The sequence below is a fragment of the Pelophylax lessonae genome (assembly GCF_965119305.1).
Source record: "Pelophylax lessonae genome assembly, chromosome: 8".
NCBI classification, from domain to species: domain Eukaryota; kingdom Metazoa; phylum Chordata; class Amphibia; order Anura; family Ranidae; genus Pelophylax; species Pelophylax lessonae.
In genome coordinates this window covers 158,977,095-158,993,140 of record NC_138775.1, presented here as the reverse complement: position 1 = coordinate 158,993,140, position 16,046 = coordinate 158,977,095, and the positions used below count along the sequence as shown (strand labels likewise).

General features: G+C 44.9%; 1 protein-coding gene across 1 annotated transcript in view; it reads right to left on the bottom strand.

The window, feature by feature from the left end:
• The window catches only part of LOC309562208 (uncharacterized protein), a gene marked incomplete at its 5' end in the record, with an annotated part of 1,875,955 nt that overhangs the window by 1,398,614 nt on the left and 461,295 nt on the right, over window positions 1-16,046 (bottom strand). The window contains one exon of the mRNA XM_082266327.1: window positions 14,933-15,112. Within this exon, the coding sequence (XP_082122453.1) occupies window positions 14,933-15,112 (180 nt within the window). The remainder of the gene's footprint in view (window positions 1-14,932; window positions 15,113-16,046) is intronic.

The following is a 16,046-nucleotide window of genomic DNA, read 5'->3' as shown; positions in this document are numbered from 1 at the left end:
GGTAAAGAAAATGATCTGTTCAGGGAACGGTAACTACCGCTCCCTGTAGTACTTAAGTGTTGGAAGGGAAGAATCGCACCGGTAGCAGTGGTCGCTGCTCGATCTAATGCCCTGAATACCGGTGAAGACGTCCCCCCACCCTCAAGCCGGGTAGGGGCGCACCTTCAGGCTGTGTAATCCTTAGCTTCAGGTTTGGCTGAGTCGGTCTTTTGTTTGTCCGACCAGCCCTTCTTGAACCCTCCTGGAGGAGTTTTGCCCTTCCTGCTTGCTCCAGCCGAGCGAACGAACCCTTTATGGGCGGTAAAGAAAGGTCCCCGCTTGTTACAAGGTCCTTTAGCTTTAGCAGCCTGTGGCAAAAAAGTGCTTTTGCCCCCAGTGGCATCCTTAATGATCTCATCTAGGGTGGCTCCAAATAGGCGATTCACCTGAAAGGGGAGATTCTTCAAGGTCTTTTTGGAACCTAGGTCCGCTGACCAGCATTTTAACCACAGCACACGTCTGAGGATTACCGCTGTCATAGATGCATGCCCTAATAGGGGGGTAGCATCCAAGGCTGCATCACAGACAAATTGTAGACCTTGTATAATCTGTTCCATCAACTCAGATGTTCCCTGGGGGATATCTTTCCCCCTCAGGTCCTGGCGCACCAATCTCGCCCATTCCGTTAGTGTCTGAGAAACTAGACCAATGACAATTACTGGTCTAAAGGCTGACCCTATCAGGGAAAAGTGCGGGACTCCGCTTCTACCCTCCGATCCACCGGATCCTTAAAGGACGAAGCGTCCTCCACTGGAATAACCGTGGCTTTATTCAGTCTGGAAATAGGTGGGTCCACCACTGGTGGCACCGTCCATTTCTTAATGAGGGATTCCTCAAACGGATAGCGTCTAGCAATGCGCTTGGAAATAGTAAAGGTACGTTTAGAATGCTCCCATTCCTCTTTAATCTTATTACCAAAACACTTGGGTAAAGGAAAAACCTTCACCGTCTTGGTGGGTTTGTTAGTACCAAAGGGAATCTCTGTTTCAGTTGCCTCTGCCGGTAAAAACTCAAGTCTTAAGGTTTCCCGAACCGCCACAACTAGTGCGTCCACCAATGCTTCTTCCTGAATTATGGCGGAAGCATGAACGTCCTCCTCACTATCTGAGGGAACTTTACCTGAGACAACAGCCCCTGCAGAGGGAACTGCAGCTGCAATGACCATCTCAGAATCTGAATCTGAAGTATCAGATGATATAGGGGTAGGCGGGGGTCGCTTTCTTGACCCCCGTCCCTGACAGGCCGTCTCCACCCGAGCCACCAAAGACTCCAAAGCTGCTGTAAATGCATCCATACTCTGTGCACCAGCGGGTCCCACGGCCCCCTCAAGGGAAACAGGTGGGGGTACCTGTGTGGCAGGGTCCATGATAATTCCAGATACTACCCGGAAAAAATCAATTTGCCAAAAAAAAAATGAAACTTTTTTTTTTTTTTCAGACCCCCAGCGCCACAAAGCCCCTCAGTGTTACCTGCTTAGGGACCCCTATAGAGCGAGAGAGAGAGATAGACCCCCAAGGCTCACCACTTGATGCTCAGAGTTTCAATTGCAACTTGTCTCAGCGCTGTCTAGAACAGACAGGAAGTCTTTTGGCTGGCTTCCCGGGAAAAAAGGAGGCGGCTCCGCCCCTCTGTACGCCTTCCTGCACCTCCCCCAGCTCCACAAGGTGTTTGTGTCACCTCAAACATGGCCGCCCCCATGCTGGAGACACGAGGCTATGCCCAAATGGTGGCCTCGTGCGATCTCCCCGACAATGGCGGCGGTCTGCACAGAATAGCGGCATGTCTGCAGAAGTATATCGGCCTCACAATCCTTCACCCTCATGGTGATCAGCATGGCCGGCGGTACCGGACCCTGGCGGGCCGTCTGCGGTCCGTGGCCGTCAGGAGGCATCTGCTTCAGCTGGAGGAATGATCTGGAATGCAGTATACATGTCCTGTGGCTTCTGACAGGTAGGATACCTATATTATCACAGTAAAGTTCTAGTACTGCCACTGACTACAATTAACATTTTTGCAATTAGATTGTCAGCTCCCAAACCAAGCCTTCTGGCTTTTTGTACACAAAAATCACACTCAAATAGGGGGACCTGTGACATGTTATAGGATAAAGGGGAACCCATCCTTACCATTACAGAGAGGGGCCCGCGTTCACCACAAGACCCGTCAGGGGGAAAGGGGGAACATACTACTCACCATACCGGAACCAGGCGGGCGCCAACTCCTGACAGTACCCCTCTCCACCGGGGTGGGAGGGCTGTCGACCAATACGGACGCCGTGACTCATGGTCTTTGGCGTTTAAGCGAGACGTTTAACTCGCAGGGTCAGTCCCCGTCCAGTGGGACTATGTCGCGGCCGACCCAGCGCGGAGCTATGGCCTGCACGCGCTCGTAGGCTGAACTGGGGTGACCACTGGATCTCAACATCCAGCCCGTCGCCCAGTTCAGCTTTCTTGCTTGAAGATCTCACAGGAACACTGGAGAAAAAAGCGTTTTTTTGGGCATTTTTTTGGGTTCTTTTGAGGCAGGCAAAACATCTGAACTTGTGTATAGTGGTGTATATACACACATACTTATATGTATATACACACCTAGACATATATATATATATGTGTAATAGTAGCAGAAATATATGCTTGCGCTAATGAAATCATTTACACTAATATCTGTGTAGTTATTCAATGGGTTATCCCTAGTGTTGAGCGAACACGGACTGTATTATTCGTGTTCGTACCGAATAATTGGATTTTTGTTACCCGAACACGGACCCGAAAACTTTACTGTATGTTCAGGTTTAAAATCCGTGTTCGGTCATTTTATTTCCGGGTTTGTATGTAATGGCGCGCTTTTAATGGCGGGCTTTCAACAGCCAATCAACAAGCGTTTAACTGGTGTGCCTTAAGCCATCCCAGCCATGCCTACTAATGTATTAGTAGCTGTGATTGGCCATCTGAAGCATGTGACCATGTCTTTATAAGTTCGAGAGCCCCAGCGTGCTGCGTCATTCTGCTGTAGTTTAGGGAGAGAGCACACATCATACGTGCTGGCTGCTGATTAGGGACAGACAGTGAAAAATTGTATTGTGTCCGAAAAGAAGTGCTGCAGGCAGGGAGAGTTATTAGAGCATTTTAGGGCGAGGCTGGAGAATAGGCAGGGTCAGTGTTCTACATCGATTTTGCTGTGTGGGGGGTTGTGCAGTGCCAGTGAACGATCTTATCGAGCATATTAGGGACAGGCTGGAGAATAGGCAGGGTCAGTGTTCTACATCGATTTTGCTGTGTGTGGGGTGGTGCAGTGAACACAATCTTTTTGCCCTCAGTTAAGCCCGCTGAGGAGGAGGGAGAAAAAAATCTATTTTTATCAGTCAGTTGTGTGCAGCATTTTTGCTTCAGTGCTGACTGTGATAAGACACTGCTGTGTTCACATGTGCTATTATTGAGTGATTTTAAATTTTATACACTTTTTTCTATTCCACTATTCAATATACACCCTTTTGGGTTAAAAAAATTAAATTGTGGCATAGTCTGTACTAATCTATTTAAAAATTACAAACTTGAAGGGGAATTTTCTTTTTTTTTCTCTTCATAGCCTGCAGCAGAGCTGACTGACATAAGACACTGCTGTGTTCACATGTGCTAGTGATTTTCAATTTTATACACTTTTTTCTAATTTTGTGTAGATCCCTAGTTGCCCTATGGGGTAGGTGTAGCCAACATCCCGGAAAATATGTCTAAAGGTTTTTGGTACCTCAGGCCAAGGTTTGGGACTTTATGGGCTGGTTGAAAGATCATATGACGATAAAGTAAAAAATATATCACAATTTATTCAAAAGAAACAAAGAATCATGAATGAACATAAAATAATAGAGTGCCTATGGGTTAAAGACCCATGTGTATGGTGATATAGGTAGAAAGAAGTGACAATGTGATTGGTGACTTGGATATAAATCTCTGTCTGTTCTGGCTCATGTAAGAGACTTCGGAACGTGTTGAGCGAGATTATATCTTGGTTTTCCAACGCGTTTCGGCATTTGATAATACGTTGCCTTTATCAAGGAAAAGAGTTGGCCACCATATCTGCAAGATATATAGTGGATACATATCAATTTCACTGGCTAGTGTATACATACTTCATTAGTGTCACGAGGAAGTCAAAATATACACATACTTGTGACATTAAGCGTTTAAATCCCGGACCCTTGCATCTGCTTTCCCAAATTGACTCAAACAGGATTTTGAGGAAATCGCTGTCTCTGTAATATGGGAAAGGTTGCGTGAATAATGGAGGATAATGATGGTGAGAAGGAAATTTAAATGGTCACTGACTTACAGAGGAATATAGGTACTCTGACTTGCGTGAAAGAGGATCTCTTCTCGTGTCCTAAAATGTTGGGATAGGGTGGTGTTCAAATTTCTTAATAACATTTCAAGGAATTTTATTTATTGAAGTTTTGCTGAAACTGTATGAACTTACAGATTAGATGTATTGCAAATTTTCACCAGTAGAGGGAGCCCCGGTCCTGTGTTCCAGGTGGTTTTCCTGGTAAAATGGTATTACAAGTGAGCCTAAAGTAAAGGCATTTGACACTTGAAAGAAAGTCATCCGACAATGCAAAAATGTAGTCATTGTCTGATGTTAACTTACTGTTTAGGAGTAGGAGATAGGGGCTGGATATCCGGGAGAAGCGGGTCCTGGGCGTCCGTCACGTTCCCTCTGCATGAGGGAAGTGGCGCCCTGTTAAAAATCCCCGGCTTTTTATACCTGCTCGCGCATGCGCATTGGTGCATCGGAGCGTCACAGCAGAGACCCGGCTTCCGGGTGTGCGTGTAGGCGTGGTGCGCGTCAGACTAAGCTGCGCGCGCACCTCGCTGGTGACGATGGAGGTAAACAAGGATGTTCCGAAGCCGCCGACACAGTGTTGAACAGGGATGATGTTCCCTGTGCGGGGACACATCTCTGTCAGTCCCCAGAGAGATTGCCTCTGGGGTCACCTGTGCCTGGTGTGTTTGGGGGCGCAGATGCAATGAAGTTGGGGATAATACAGCACGCTGTATGTCATAGTATGATTTCAATGGCAATAAAAAAAACTTGAAAGAGAGAAATATATACATGTTTACAAACAATGTCTGTAACAATTTTTGAGAGTACATGACAGCAATAATATTACAAAGAGAGAGAGGGAAGTGTCACAGGGGGAGGCTTTTCTGGCATGGGTGGGATAATCCCCTTGGTGATACAAACATACCAGATCTGATATTTGCTATGGGTGTAATGTGAGGTATATGGGGGTAAATCTTCCAGATTTAAAAAAAGGTGGAATTTTTTTCAATCTGTTTTGCCTGAAACAAAACCTTCCAGGAAGGGGCGGTAGCTTTCGCTTTCATTGAGTCCTGGTGGTCTAGTGGCATTGAGTTTTTTGATCCAGCGCATTTCAGTTTGTAGGAGGGACTTATTCCAGTCCCCTCCTCGAGATGGAATATGCATGCGATCCAGAACTGAGAAACTTATTTTTGGCATGTGGTACTTATGGAAGTGGGCCATATGGCGGCCCAATGGAAGGTAAAAATTACCAATGGTCATGCTGTGTACATGCTTGTTGACTCTAAGTCCGAACTCCTGGCGTGTCTTGCCAATATAAAATGCGCCGCATTCCCAGTTCATTATATAAACTACCCCCTTGGTTTTACAGTTTGCGTAGTGCTTGGGGGTGAAAAGTTCACCATTGGGTAAAATGAGGGAGGTAGATTTGGGTATAACTGGGCATTGGGCGCAGGAACCACAGGGAAAGGTACCTCTAGTTTTGCAAGGATCCTTTCTAGATTTCATTTCGCTGTGTACAAATGTTTGATGTACAGAGCGAGTTTTTTTGTAAGTGATGAGAGGGTTATCCGGTACTAGATCTTTCAATGAGGGATCTTCGGTAAGAATTGACCAGTGCTTTTTTAGTATGTTCCGAATTTTTTGGTGTTCGTTAGAGTATTTTAGTGTAATCCTGGTGGGGGATGGATCTGTTTTGGTCTCTTTCCTTTTAAAAAGGATTTCATGTCTGCTTTGTTTGTTTACTCAATTAAATGCTTTTTTAAGGCATGTTCGGGAGTATCCCCTTGCTAGAAGTCTGAGAGTTAGAGCATCCGCTTCTTCCTGGAAGTCAATTGGGCTGGTACAGTTTCTTTTGAGTCTTAAAAATTGACTATAGGGTATAGACTTTTTGAGGGGTTCTGGATGAAAGCTGGTGGCGTGGAGAACAGTGTTGCCAGCTGTCTCCTTTCTGAACAGGGTGGTCATGAGATTGCCTGTTTGGTTTTTGTAGATATAAGTGTCCAGGAAGGGTATCTTGTTTTGACTGTATGTCATGGTGAAGTACATGTTGTACCGATTTTGATTCATTTTGTTTAGACATTCCAGTAGTAAATTCTCGGGTCCGTTCCAGATGAGCAGTACATCATCGATGTATCTTTGCCATAACATGATGTTGTTTGTATATATGTTGTATTCTTCAGATGATAAGAAGATAACATTTTAGGACACGAGAAGAGATCCTCTTTCACGCAAGTCAGAGTACCTATATTCCTCTGTAAGTCAGTGACCATTTAAATTTCCTTCTCACCATCATTATCCTCCATTATTCACGCAACCTTTCCCATATTACAGAGACAGCGATTTCCTCAAAATCCTGTGTGAGTCAATTTGGGAAAGCAGATGCAAGGGTCCGGGATTTAAACGCTTAATGTCACAAGTATGTGTATATTTTGACTTCCTCATGACACTAATGAAGTATGTATACACTAGCCAGTGAAATTGATATGTATCCACTATATATCTTGCAGATATGGTGGCCAACTCTTTTCCTTGATAAAGGCAACGTATTATCAAATGCCGAAACGCGTTGGAAAACCAAGATATAATCTCTCTCAACACGTTCCGAAGTCTCTTACATGAGCCAGAACAGACAGAGATTTATATCCAAGTCACCAATCACATTGTCACTTCTTTCTACCTATATCACCATACACATGGGTCTTTAACCCATAGGCACTCTATTATTTTATGTTCATTCATGATTCTTTGTTTCTTTTGAATAAATTGTGATATATTTTTTACTTTATCGTCATATGATCTTTCAACCAGCCCATAAAGTCCCACACCTTGGCCTGAGGTACCAAAAACCTTTAGACATACACTTTTTTTCTATTCCACTATTCAATATACACCCTTTTGGGTTAAAAAAAATTAAATTGTGGCATAGTCTGTACTAAGCTATTTAAAAATTACAATACTTAAAGGGGAATTTTCTTTTTTTTTCCCTTCATAGCCTGCAGCAGAGCTGACTGACATAAGACACTGCTGTGTTCACATGTGCTATTGAAAAATCACCAATTTTATATCATATTTTCTATTCCGCTATTCAATCTACACCCTTTGGGGTAAAAATAATTAAATTGCGGGATAGTCTGTATCGGTACATGTGAGATACACCTTTCCAATTTTTGGGGCGCATCTTATACCGCCGAGGATTGCAGGGTGCTTCAGTTTGCCTCCTGCCTGTTCCGAACTCCTCCTACTCCTCATCCTGCCTTTAGGGTACAAAAAATAGTAATCAGGGCCTAGTCTGGGTCTGTACGCGTGAGATAGATACACCTTTTGATATCATATTTTCTATTCCGCTATTCAATCTACACCCTTGGGGTAAAAAGAATGAGATTGCGGGATAGTCTGTATCGGTACGTGTGAGATACACCTTTCCAATTTTTGGGGCGCATCTTATACCGCCGAGGATTGCAGGGTGCTTCAGTTTACCTCCTGTTCCGAACTCCTCCTACTCCTCATCCTCATCCTGCCTTTAGGGTACGAAAAATTGTAATCGGGGCCTAGTCTGTGTTTGTACGTGTGAGATAGATACACCTTTTGATATCATATTTTCTATTCCGCTATTCAATCTACACCCTTTGGGGTAAAAAGAATTAAATTGCGGCATAGTCTGTATCGGTACGTGTGAGATACACCTTTCCAATTTTTGGGGCGCATCTTATACCGCCGAGGATTGCAGGGTGCTTCAGTTTACCTCCTGTTCCGAACTCCTCCTACTCCTCATCCTCATCCTGCCTTTAGGGTACGAAAAATTGTAATCGGGGCCTAGTCTGTGTTTGTACGTGTGAGATAGATACACCTTTTGATATCATATTTTCTATTCCGCTATTCAATCTACACCCTTTGGGGTAAAAAGAATTAAATTGCGGCATAGTCTGTATCGGTACGTGTGAGATACACCTTTCCAATTTTTGGGGCGCATCTTATACCGCCGAGGATTGCAGGGTGCTTCAGTTTGCCTCCTGCCTGTTCCGAACTCCTCCTACTCCTCATCCTGCCTTTGGGGTACAAAAAATAGTAATCGGGCCTAGTCTGGGTCTGTACGTGTGAGATAGATACACCTTTTGATATCATATTTTCTATTCCGCTATTCAATCTACACCCTTTGGGGTAAAAAGAATTAAATTGCAGCATAGTCTGTATCGGTACGTGTGAGATACACCTTCCAATCTTTTTCGGGCGCATCTTCCACCGCCGAGGATTGCAGGGTGCTTCAGTTTGCCTCCTGTTCCGAACTCCTCCTACTCCTCATCCTCATCCTGCCTTTAGGGTACGAAAAATTGTAATCGGGGCCTAGTCTGTGTTTGTACGTGTGAGATACACCGTTTTATAAATTTTTTTCTATTCCGCTATTCAATCTACACCCTTTGGGGTAAAAAGAATTAAATTGCAGCATAGTCTGTATCGGTACGTGTGAGATACACCTTTCCAATTTTTGGGGCGCATCTTATACCACCGAGGATTGCAGGGTGCTTCAGTTTGCCTCCTGCCTGTTCCGAACTCCTCCTACTCCTCCTCATCCTGCCTTTAGGGTACAAAAAATAGTAATCGAGGCCTAGTCTGGGTCTGTACGTGTGAGATAGATACACTTTTTGATATCATATTTTCTATTCCGCTATTCAATCTACACCCTTGGGGTAAAAATAATTAAATTGTGGGATAGTCTGTATCGGTACATGTGAGATACACCTTTCCAATTTTTGGGGCGCATCTTATACCGCCGAGGATTGCAGGGTGCTTCAGTTTGCCTCCTGCCTGTTCCGAACTCCTACTCCTCATCCTGCCTTTGGGGTACAAAAAATAGTAATCGGGGCCTAGTCTGGGTCTGTACGTGTGAGATAGATACACCTTTTGATATCATATTTTCTATTCCGCTATTCAATCTACACCCTTTGGGGTAAAAAGAATTAAATTGCGGCATAGTCTGTATCGGTACGTGTGAGATACACCTTCCAATTTTTTTCGGGCGCATCTTCCACCGCCGAGGATTGCAGGATGCTTCAGTTTGCTTCCTGTTCCGAACTCCTCCTACTCCTCATCCTCATCCTGCCTTTAGGGTACAAAAAATTGTAATCGGGGCCTAGTCTGTGTTTGTACGTGTGAGATACACCGTTTTATAAAAATTTTTCTATTCCGCTATTCAATCTACACCCTTTGGGGTAAAAAGAATTAAATTGCGGCATAGTCTGTATCGGTACGTGTGAGATACACCTTCCAATCTTTTGGGGCGCATCTTCCACCTCCGAGGATTGCAGGGTGCTTCAGTTTGCCTCCTGTTCCGAACTCCTCCTACTCCTCATCCTCATCCTGCCTTTAGGGTACAAAAAAATTGTAATCGGGGCCTAGTCTGTGTTTGTATGTGTGAGATACACCGTTTTATATCCTTTTTTCTATTCCGCTATTCAATATACACCCTTTTTGAGTGTAAAAAATTTAATTACGGCATAGTCTGTATCGGTACATGTGAGATACACCTTTTTAAATTTGTTTGGCGCATCTCCTTCCACCGCCGAGGATTGCAGGGCGCTTCAGTTTGCCTCCTGTTCCGAACTCCTCCTCCCTTTAGGGTACAAAAAATTGTAATTTGGGCTTAGTCTGTGTTTGTACGTGTGAGATACACCGTTTTATATCCTTTTTTCTATTCCGCTATTCAATATACACCCTTTTGGCGTGAAAAAAATTAAATTTGCGTCATACTTTGCATATTTGACTGTGAGATACACCCGTTGTATTTGTATACTGTTTTTCTATTCCGCTATTTAATAAACACCCTTTTGGGGTAAAAAAACATTTAATTGCGGCATAGTTTGCATATTTGACTGTGAGATACACCCGTGCGATACTGTTGTTGTTTTGTTCCGCTATTCAATAAACACCTTTCTAGGGCAAGATTATAAATTACAGAAATATGAGGAGACCGTCAAATAGGTGCCGTGGACTGGGTCGTGGTGCTGCTGGTAGAGCTCCTGTTGCAAGGAGAGGACGTGGTCAATCTGTGCCAGCTACACGCACAAGTGAAACACCTTCCTCAAGTGTGAGTAGGCGACAGAACCTGCAGCAGTATTTGGTAGGGCATCATGCGCCTCTAGAAGTGATGAGGCCAGAACAAGAAGAGGCGATAGTAAATTGGTTTGCTGCTGACAGTGCCTCCAGTTCCTTCACATTGTCTCCCACCCAGTCTACTGAAGAAAGGTCAGAGTTGGCACCTGCAGCCAATGTCCAACCGTCTTTCACCTCACCCCCTTGCAAATCAGGCAAGCAGTCTGAGCCCCAAGTCATGCAGCAGTCTCTTCTTTTTGATGACTCTGTCAGCAGGGTTTCCCAGGGCCATCCACCTAGCCCTGCCCCAGAAGTGGAAGAGATTGAGTGCAGCGATGCCCAACCACTTATTTCTCAAGATGAGTACATGGAAGGACCATCGCAGCACGTCTCCGATGATGACGAAACGCAGGTGCCAACTGCTGCAGCACTCAGAATTGTGCAGACCGACAAGGAGGGCAGGGGTGAAGACTGGGTGGAAGATGATGTGGAGGACGATGAGGTCCTCGACCCCACATGGAATGAAGGTCATGCAGGTGACCTGAGTAGTTTGGAGGAAGAGGCGGTGGTCGCACAGAGCCACCAGCACAGCAGAAGAGGGAGCAGGGTGCAGAAGCGGAGCGGCCGTGCCCTAGACACTACGCCTGCTACTGCCCAACGCAGCAAGGGAACGAGCGCACCAAAGCCAGCTCAAAGGAGTTCTCTAGCGTGGAAGTTCTTCAGAAAATGTGCTGATGACAGGACACGAGTGGTTTGCACCCTGTGCAATCAGAGCCTGAAGCGAGGCATAAACCTTCTCAACCTGATCAGGCAACTAAGTGCAAAGCACGAGCCGCAGAGGAGTAGACACCTTCAAAACCAAGAAAGGTCTCTGGCTCCTCCTGCTTCCTCTTCTGCTGCAGTCTCGGCCTCTCCATCCACCTCTGTAGTGATACCGGCACCTGCCACCCCGCAAACAGACGATCTGTAAGCAACACCTCCACCTGGGTGACCAACCATCTCCACAATGTCCCGTGGAAGCGTTCAGTTTTCCATCTCCCAAACACTTCAGAGGAAGAGGAAGTAACCCCCTACCCACCCGCGATCCCTGGCCCTGAATGCCAGCATTTCAAAATTCTTGGCCTTTGAAATGCTGTCATTCCGTCTGGTGGAGACGCACAGTTTTAAAAGCCTTATGTCGGTGGCTGTCCCACAGTACGTCGTGCCCAGCCGCCACTACTTTTCCAGGCAAGCCATCCCTTCCCTGCACAACCAAGTGGGGGAAAAAATCAGGTGTGCACTGCGCAATGCCATCTGTGCCAAGGTCCACCTAGCTACCGATACGTGGACCAGTAAGCACGGTCAGGGGTGTTATATCTCCCTAACGGCACACTGGGTAAATGCAGTGGCAGATGGGCCTGAGGCAGATAGCAATTTGGCGCATGTCCACCACCGAGGATTGCAGGGCGCTTCAGTTTGCCTCCTGTTCCTAACTCCTCCTACTCCGCTTCCTCATCCTCTACCGCCTCCTCATCCGGTCAGCGTAACACCTTCACCACCAACTTCAGCACAGCCAGGGGTAAACGACAGCAGGCAGTTTTAAAACTTGCCTGTTTGGGGGAAAAAACCACACACCGCGCAGGAGTTGCGGAGGAGCATGGAACAGCAGACAAATGAGTGGTTGCTGCCAGCGAGCCTCAAGCCCGGCCTGGTGGTGTGAGATAACGGGCGAAATCTCATAGCAGCTCTGAGCCTAGCCGGTTTGACGCACATCCCTTGCCTGGCGCATGTGCTGAATTTGGTGGTGCAGAGGTTCCTTAAAAATTACCCCGATATATCAGAGCTGCTGCAGAAAGTGCGGGCCGTCTGTGCGCACTTTCGGCGTTCTCACCCTGCTGCTGCTCGCCTGTCAGCGCTGCAGCGTAACTTCGGCCTTCCCGCACACCGCCTCATATGTGACGTGCCCACAAGGTGGAACTCCACCTTGCACATGCTGGAAAGACTGTGCGAGCAGCAGCAGGCCATAGTGGAGTTTCAGCTGCAGCACGCGTGAGTCGCTCTGCGGAACAGCACCACTTCACCACCAATAACTGGGCCTCCATGCGAGACCTGTGTGCCTTGTTGCGCTGTTTTGAGTACTCCACCAACATGGCCAGTGCCGATGACGCCATTGTCAGCTTAACTATCCCACTTCTATGCCTCCTTCAAAAAACGATTCGGGCAATGATGGAAGAGGATGTGGCACAGGATGAGGAGGAGGAGGATGAAGAGGTAACATTTCCAAGGCTTTCAGGGCAGTCATTCGCAAGGGGCTCCGAGGGTGGGTTCCTGCACCCACAAACGCCATGGACACAATTGTCCAGCAGGGGCACAGTTCTGGAGGATGAGGAGGAGGAGATGGAGGAGGAGATGGAACCATGTTCACAGCAGGGTGGCACCCAGGCCAGCTCATGGCCATCACTGGTGCGTGGCTGGGGGGATACAGAGGACACAGACGATACACCTCCCACAGAGGACAGCCTTTCGTTGCCTCTGGGCAGCCTGGCACACATGAGCGATTACATGCTGCAGTGTCTCCACAACGACCGACGAGTTGCCCACATTATAACTTGTGCTGATTACTGGGTGGCCACGCTGCTGGATCCCCGTTACAAGGACAACGTACGGTCCTTAATTCACTCACTGGAGCGTGATCGCAAGATGCGCGAGTACAAGCGCACGCTGGTAGACGCGATGCTGCTGGCATTCCCACCTGACAGCGGGGCCACAGTGGAAGCACAAGGCCAAGGCAGAGGAGGAGGAGGAAGAGGTCGCCAACGCAACCAGGGCACCGCCAGCACCTCAGAAGGCAGGGTTAGCATGGCCGAAATGTGGAAAAGCTTTGTCAGCACGCCACAACAAACAGCAGCACCAGCAGCTCATATGGAATGTCTTAGCAGGAGGCAGCATTTCACCAACATGGTGGAGCAGTATGTGTGCACACGCCTACATGTAGTGAATGACGGGTCTGCCCCCTTCATCTTCTGGGTCTCCAAATTGGGCACATGGCCTGAGCTTGCCCTTTACGCCTTGGAGGTGCTGGCGTGCCCTGCAGCCAGTGTATTATCTGAACGTGTATTTAGCACGGTTATCACAGACAAGCGCAGCCTCCTGTCCAGAGACAATGTGGACAAGCTCACATTCATTAAAATGAACCAGGCATGGATCCCACAGGACTTTTCCGTACCTTGTGCAGAATAGAGATGGATACCGACCTTACCCAGCCATTGTTCTATTTTTGATCTTTCTCACTCTTTTGGGGTGTACCCTCATTTAAAATGACTGAAAAAAAGCAGTGTTGGCTACCTCGTCCTCCTCCACCGCCGCTTCCACCTACACCGCCACATCCACCAGCACCTCAACCTCCCTCCTACTCCATATGGGCCTCGTCCTTCACAGATGAAGAATTTTTTTTTATTTTTCTGTTTTTTTTTTGTTGTTTTAAGTTATTTCCCTATCCACATTTGTTTGCAGAGCACTTTCCATGCTCTTAACTACGTTTTGCTGCCATTTGCAGCACTCTAGCCCTTTTCATTGGTGTTTTAGAGCCATTTTAGTGCCTGAAAGTTCAGGTCCCCATTGACTTCAATGGGGTTCGGTGACCGGGTAAAGTTCGGAAAAAGTCCGGGACACGGACCCGGACTTTTTTTTCCAAGTTCGGCCGAACCCGCCGAACATGGACATCCAGGTGTCCGCTCAACTCTAGTTATCCCTCATAATTGGAAAACTCCAGATGTCCCTCTCTCACAGGTTAAAATTAGAACAGATTTATGGAGAGGATCTTCCATACACTACATACCTCAACAGCATATTTTGGTAATAAATGGGATTCTTGGTTTGAGCATAGACATCTCTTTTCTTAAACAGTTACTTTTTAAATTAATTTATTCACTTATCTTTATCAGCTGATCATGTTAAACCTATTGACCAGTTTAAGACCACTCTATTTCACAGGGTTACCAGTGTTATATTGGCAAATATGTTTTTTTTCCAAGTCATTCTAATAGGATAATTTTTGAAGTAATGTACTCTGTCTTTGATTAACGGGCTTTGATGGCTTCATCAACCCTCATTGTTTTCCTATATTATTTTATATACTGTAGATTGTTAACTTCTGTACTTTTGTACTGATGTTATTTTTTTGTACAACCCAGGAGAAGTTTGTAAACAAAAAGAAAAAAATTGAAAAATGCAGAAAACATTGATAAATACAGGATACATACGATGACTGGATATGTGCTATTATGTTATTATGTATTTTGTTTTTATTTTGACTTTTATTATATAAACTGTATAATGTAGTGTAGGTCCCTTAAAAATCTGCCTGATAATTTCTTTCTTGTATATTTAAAACGTAAAAGATACTTAATGCCATAGTAGATATGTAAGGGCATTTAAACAATATCTCAATAAATGAAGAAAAAAAGTGATTGACTGATCAAAAGAGAATATGAATGTAAAAGAAACTTACGTCCAGCAGAACATTTCGGGTATTTTATTTGTTTATTTTTACATGTTGCTTGCAGGCCATTTTCTGATATCCTTCCTTCCTCACATTCAAATTCAATGGTTTGCCCATTTTCAATCTCAATGCTTTTGTTGTAACGAATATTATTTTTAGTCATTTCTGTTTGTTGTAGAACACAGGAACCTAGAGAAATTCAGTACAAAAATGTATATATGTTCACCAATCTGGAAAGCAAAATATAATTTTATAAATCAATGCATTAGTCAATAATTTAGCATTTGATTTTAATAAAGATAGCTATTCTAATCCCAGTACATGTCCTTGCTAAATCCTAGGCAGGGTGCAGTCAGGCAGAAAAATTGTCAGAATAAATCAACCAGTTACCAATGCAGATCTGTATTAATCTAATTCCTAACTCTTGACTTGTTATAATAATGTAGCCTTATGGGCCATACACGCTATAAGATTTTCTGAAGACTTTTTCCTTTAGATTTACCAAAACCATATAATATGAGGTCAAACCTAAACACTTTCAATTTGTATGCAATCTGTCAGGCCCTTGCACTACATAGAAAAGGTAAATCTGAAGGAAATCTAACCACAAAAGTTGGATAGTGTGTATCCAGCTTTACTACTAATGGATTACGTGATTTTTGTTTATTTTTTATTTCCTCCTTCCTAGAGCAGAATTGTTATCCTGTTAATCTTTTTCATCTACTGCCTGAGCCCAGTGTTGATAGCAGAAGCTAGAAGAAAAACTTACAAAATGAATTACATGAACAAAAACTAAAGGCATTTTAATTGACAGTTTTCCAATATATTTTCCCAGAATATGGCTCTATACAGTGCATCCAGAAAGTATTCACAGCGCTTCACTTTTTTCACATTTTGTTTTGTTACACCCTTTTTCTAAAATGGATTAAAGTCATTATTTTCCTCAAAATTCTACAAACAATACAGCATAATGACAACGTGAAAGATATTTTTTTGAAATCTTAGCAAATTTATTAAAAATAAAAAACGAAAAAAAAAAATCCCATGTACATAAGTATTCACAGCCTTTTCTCAATACTTTGTTAAAGCACCTTTGGTACCAGTTACAGCCTCAAGTCTTTTT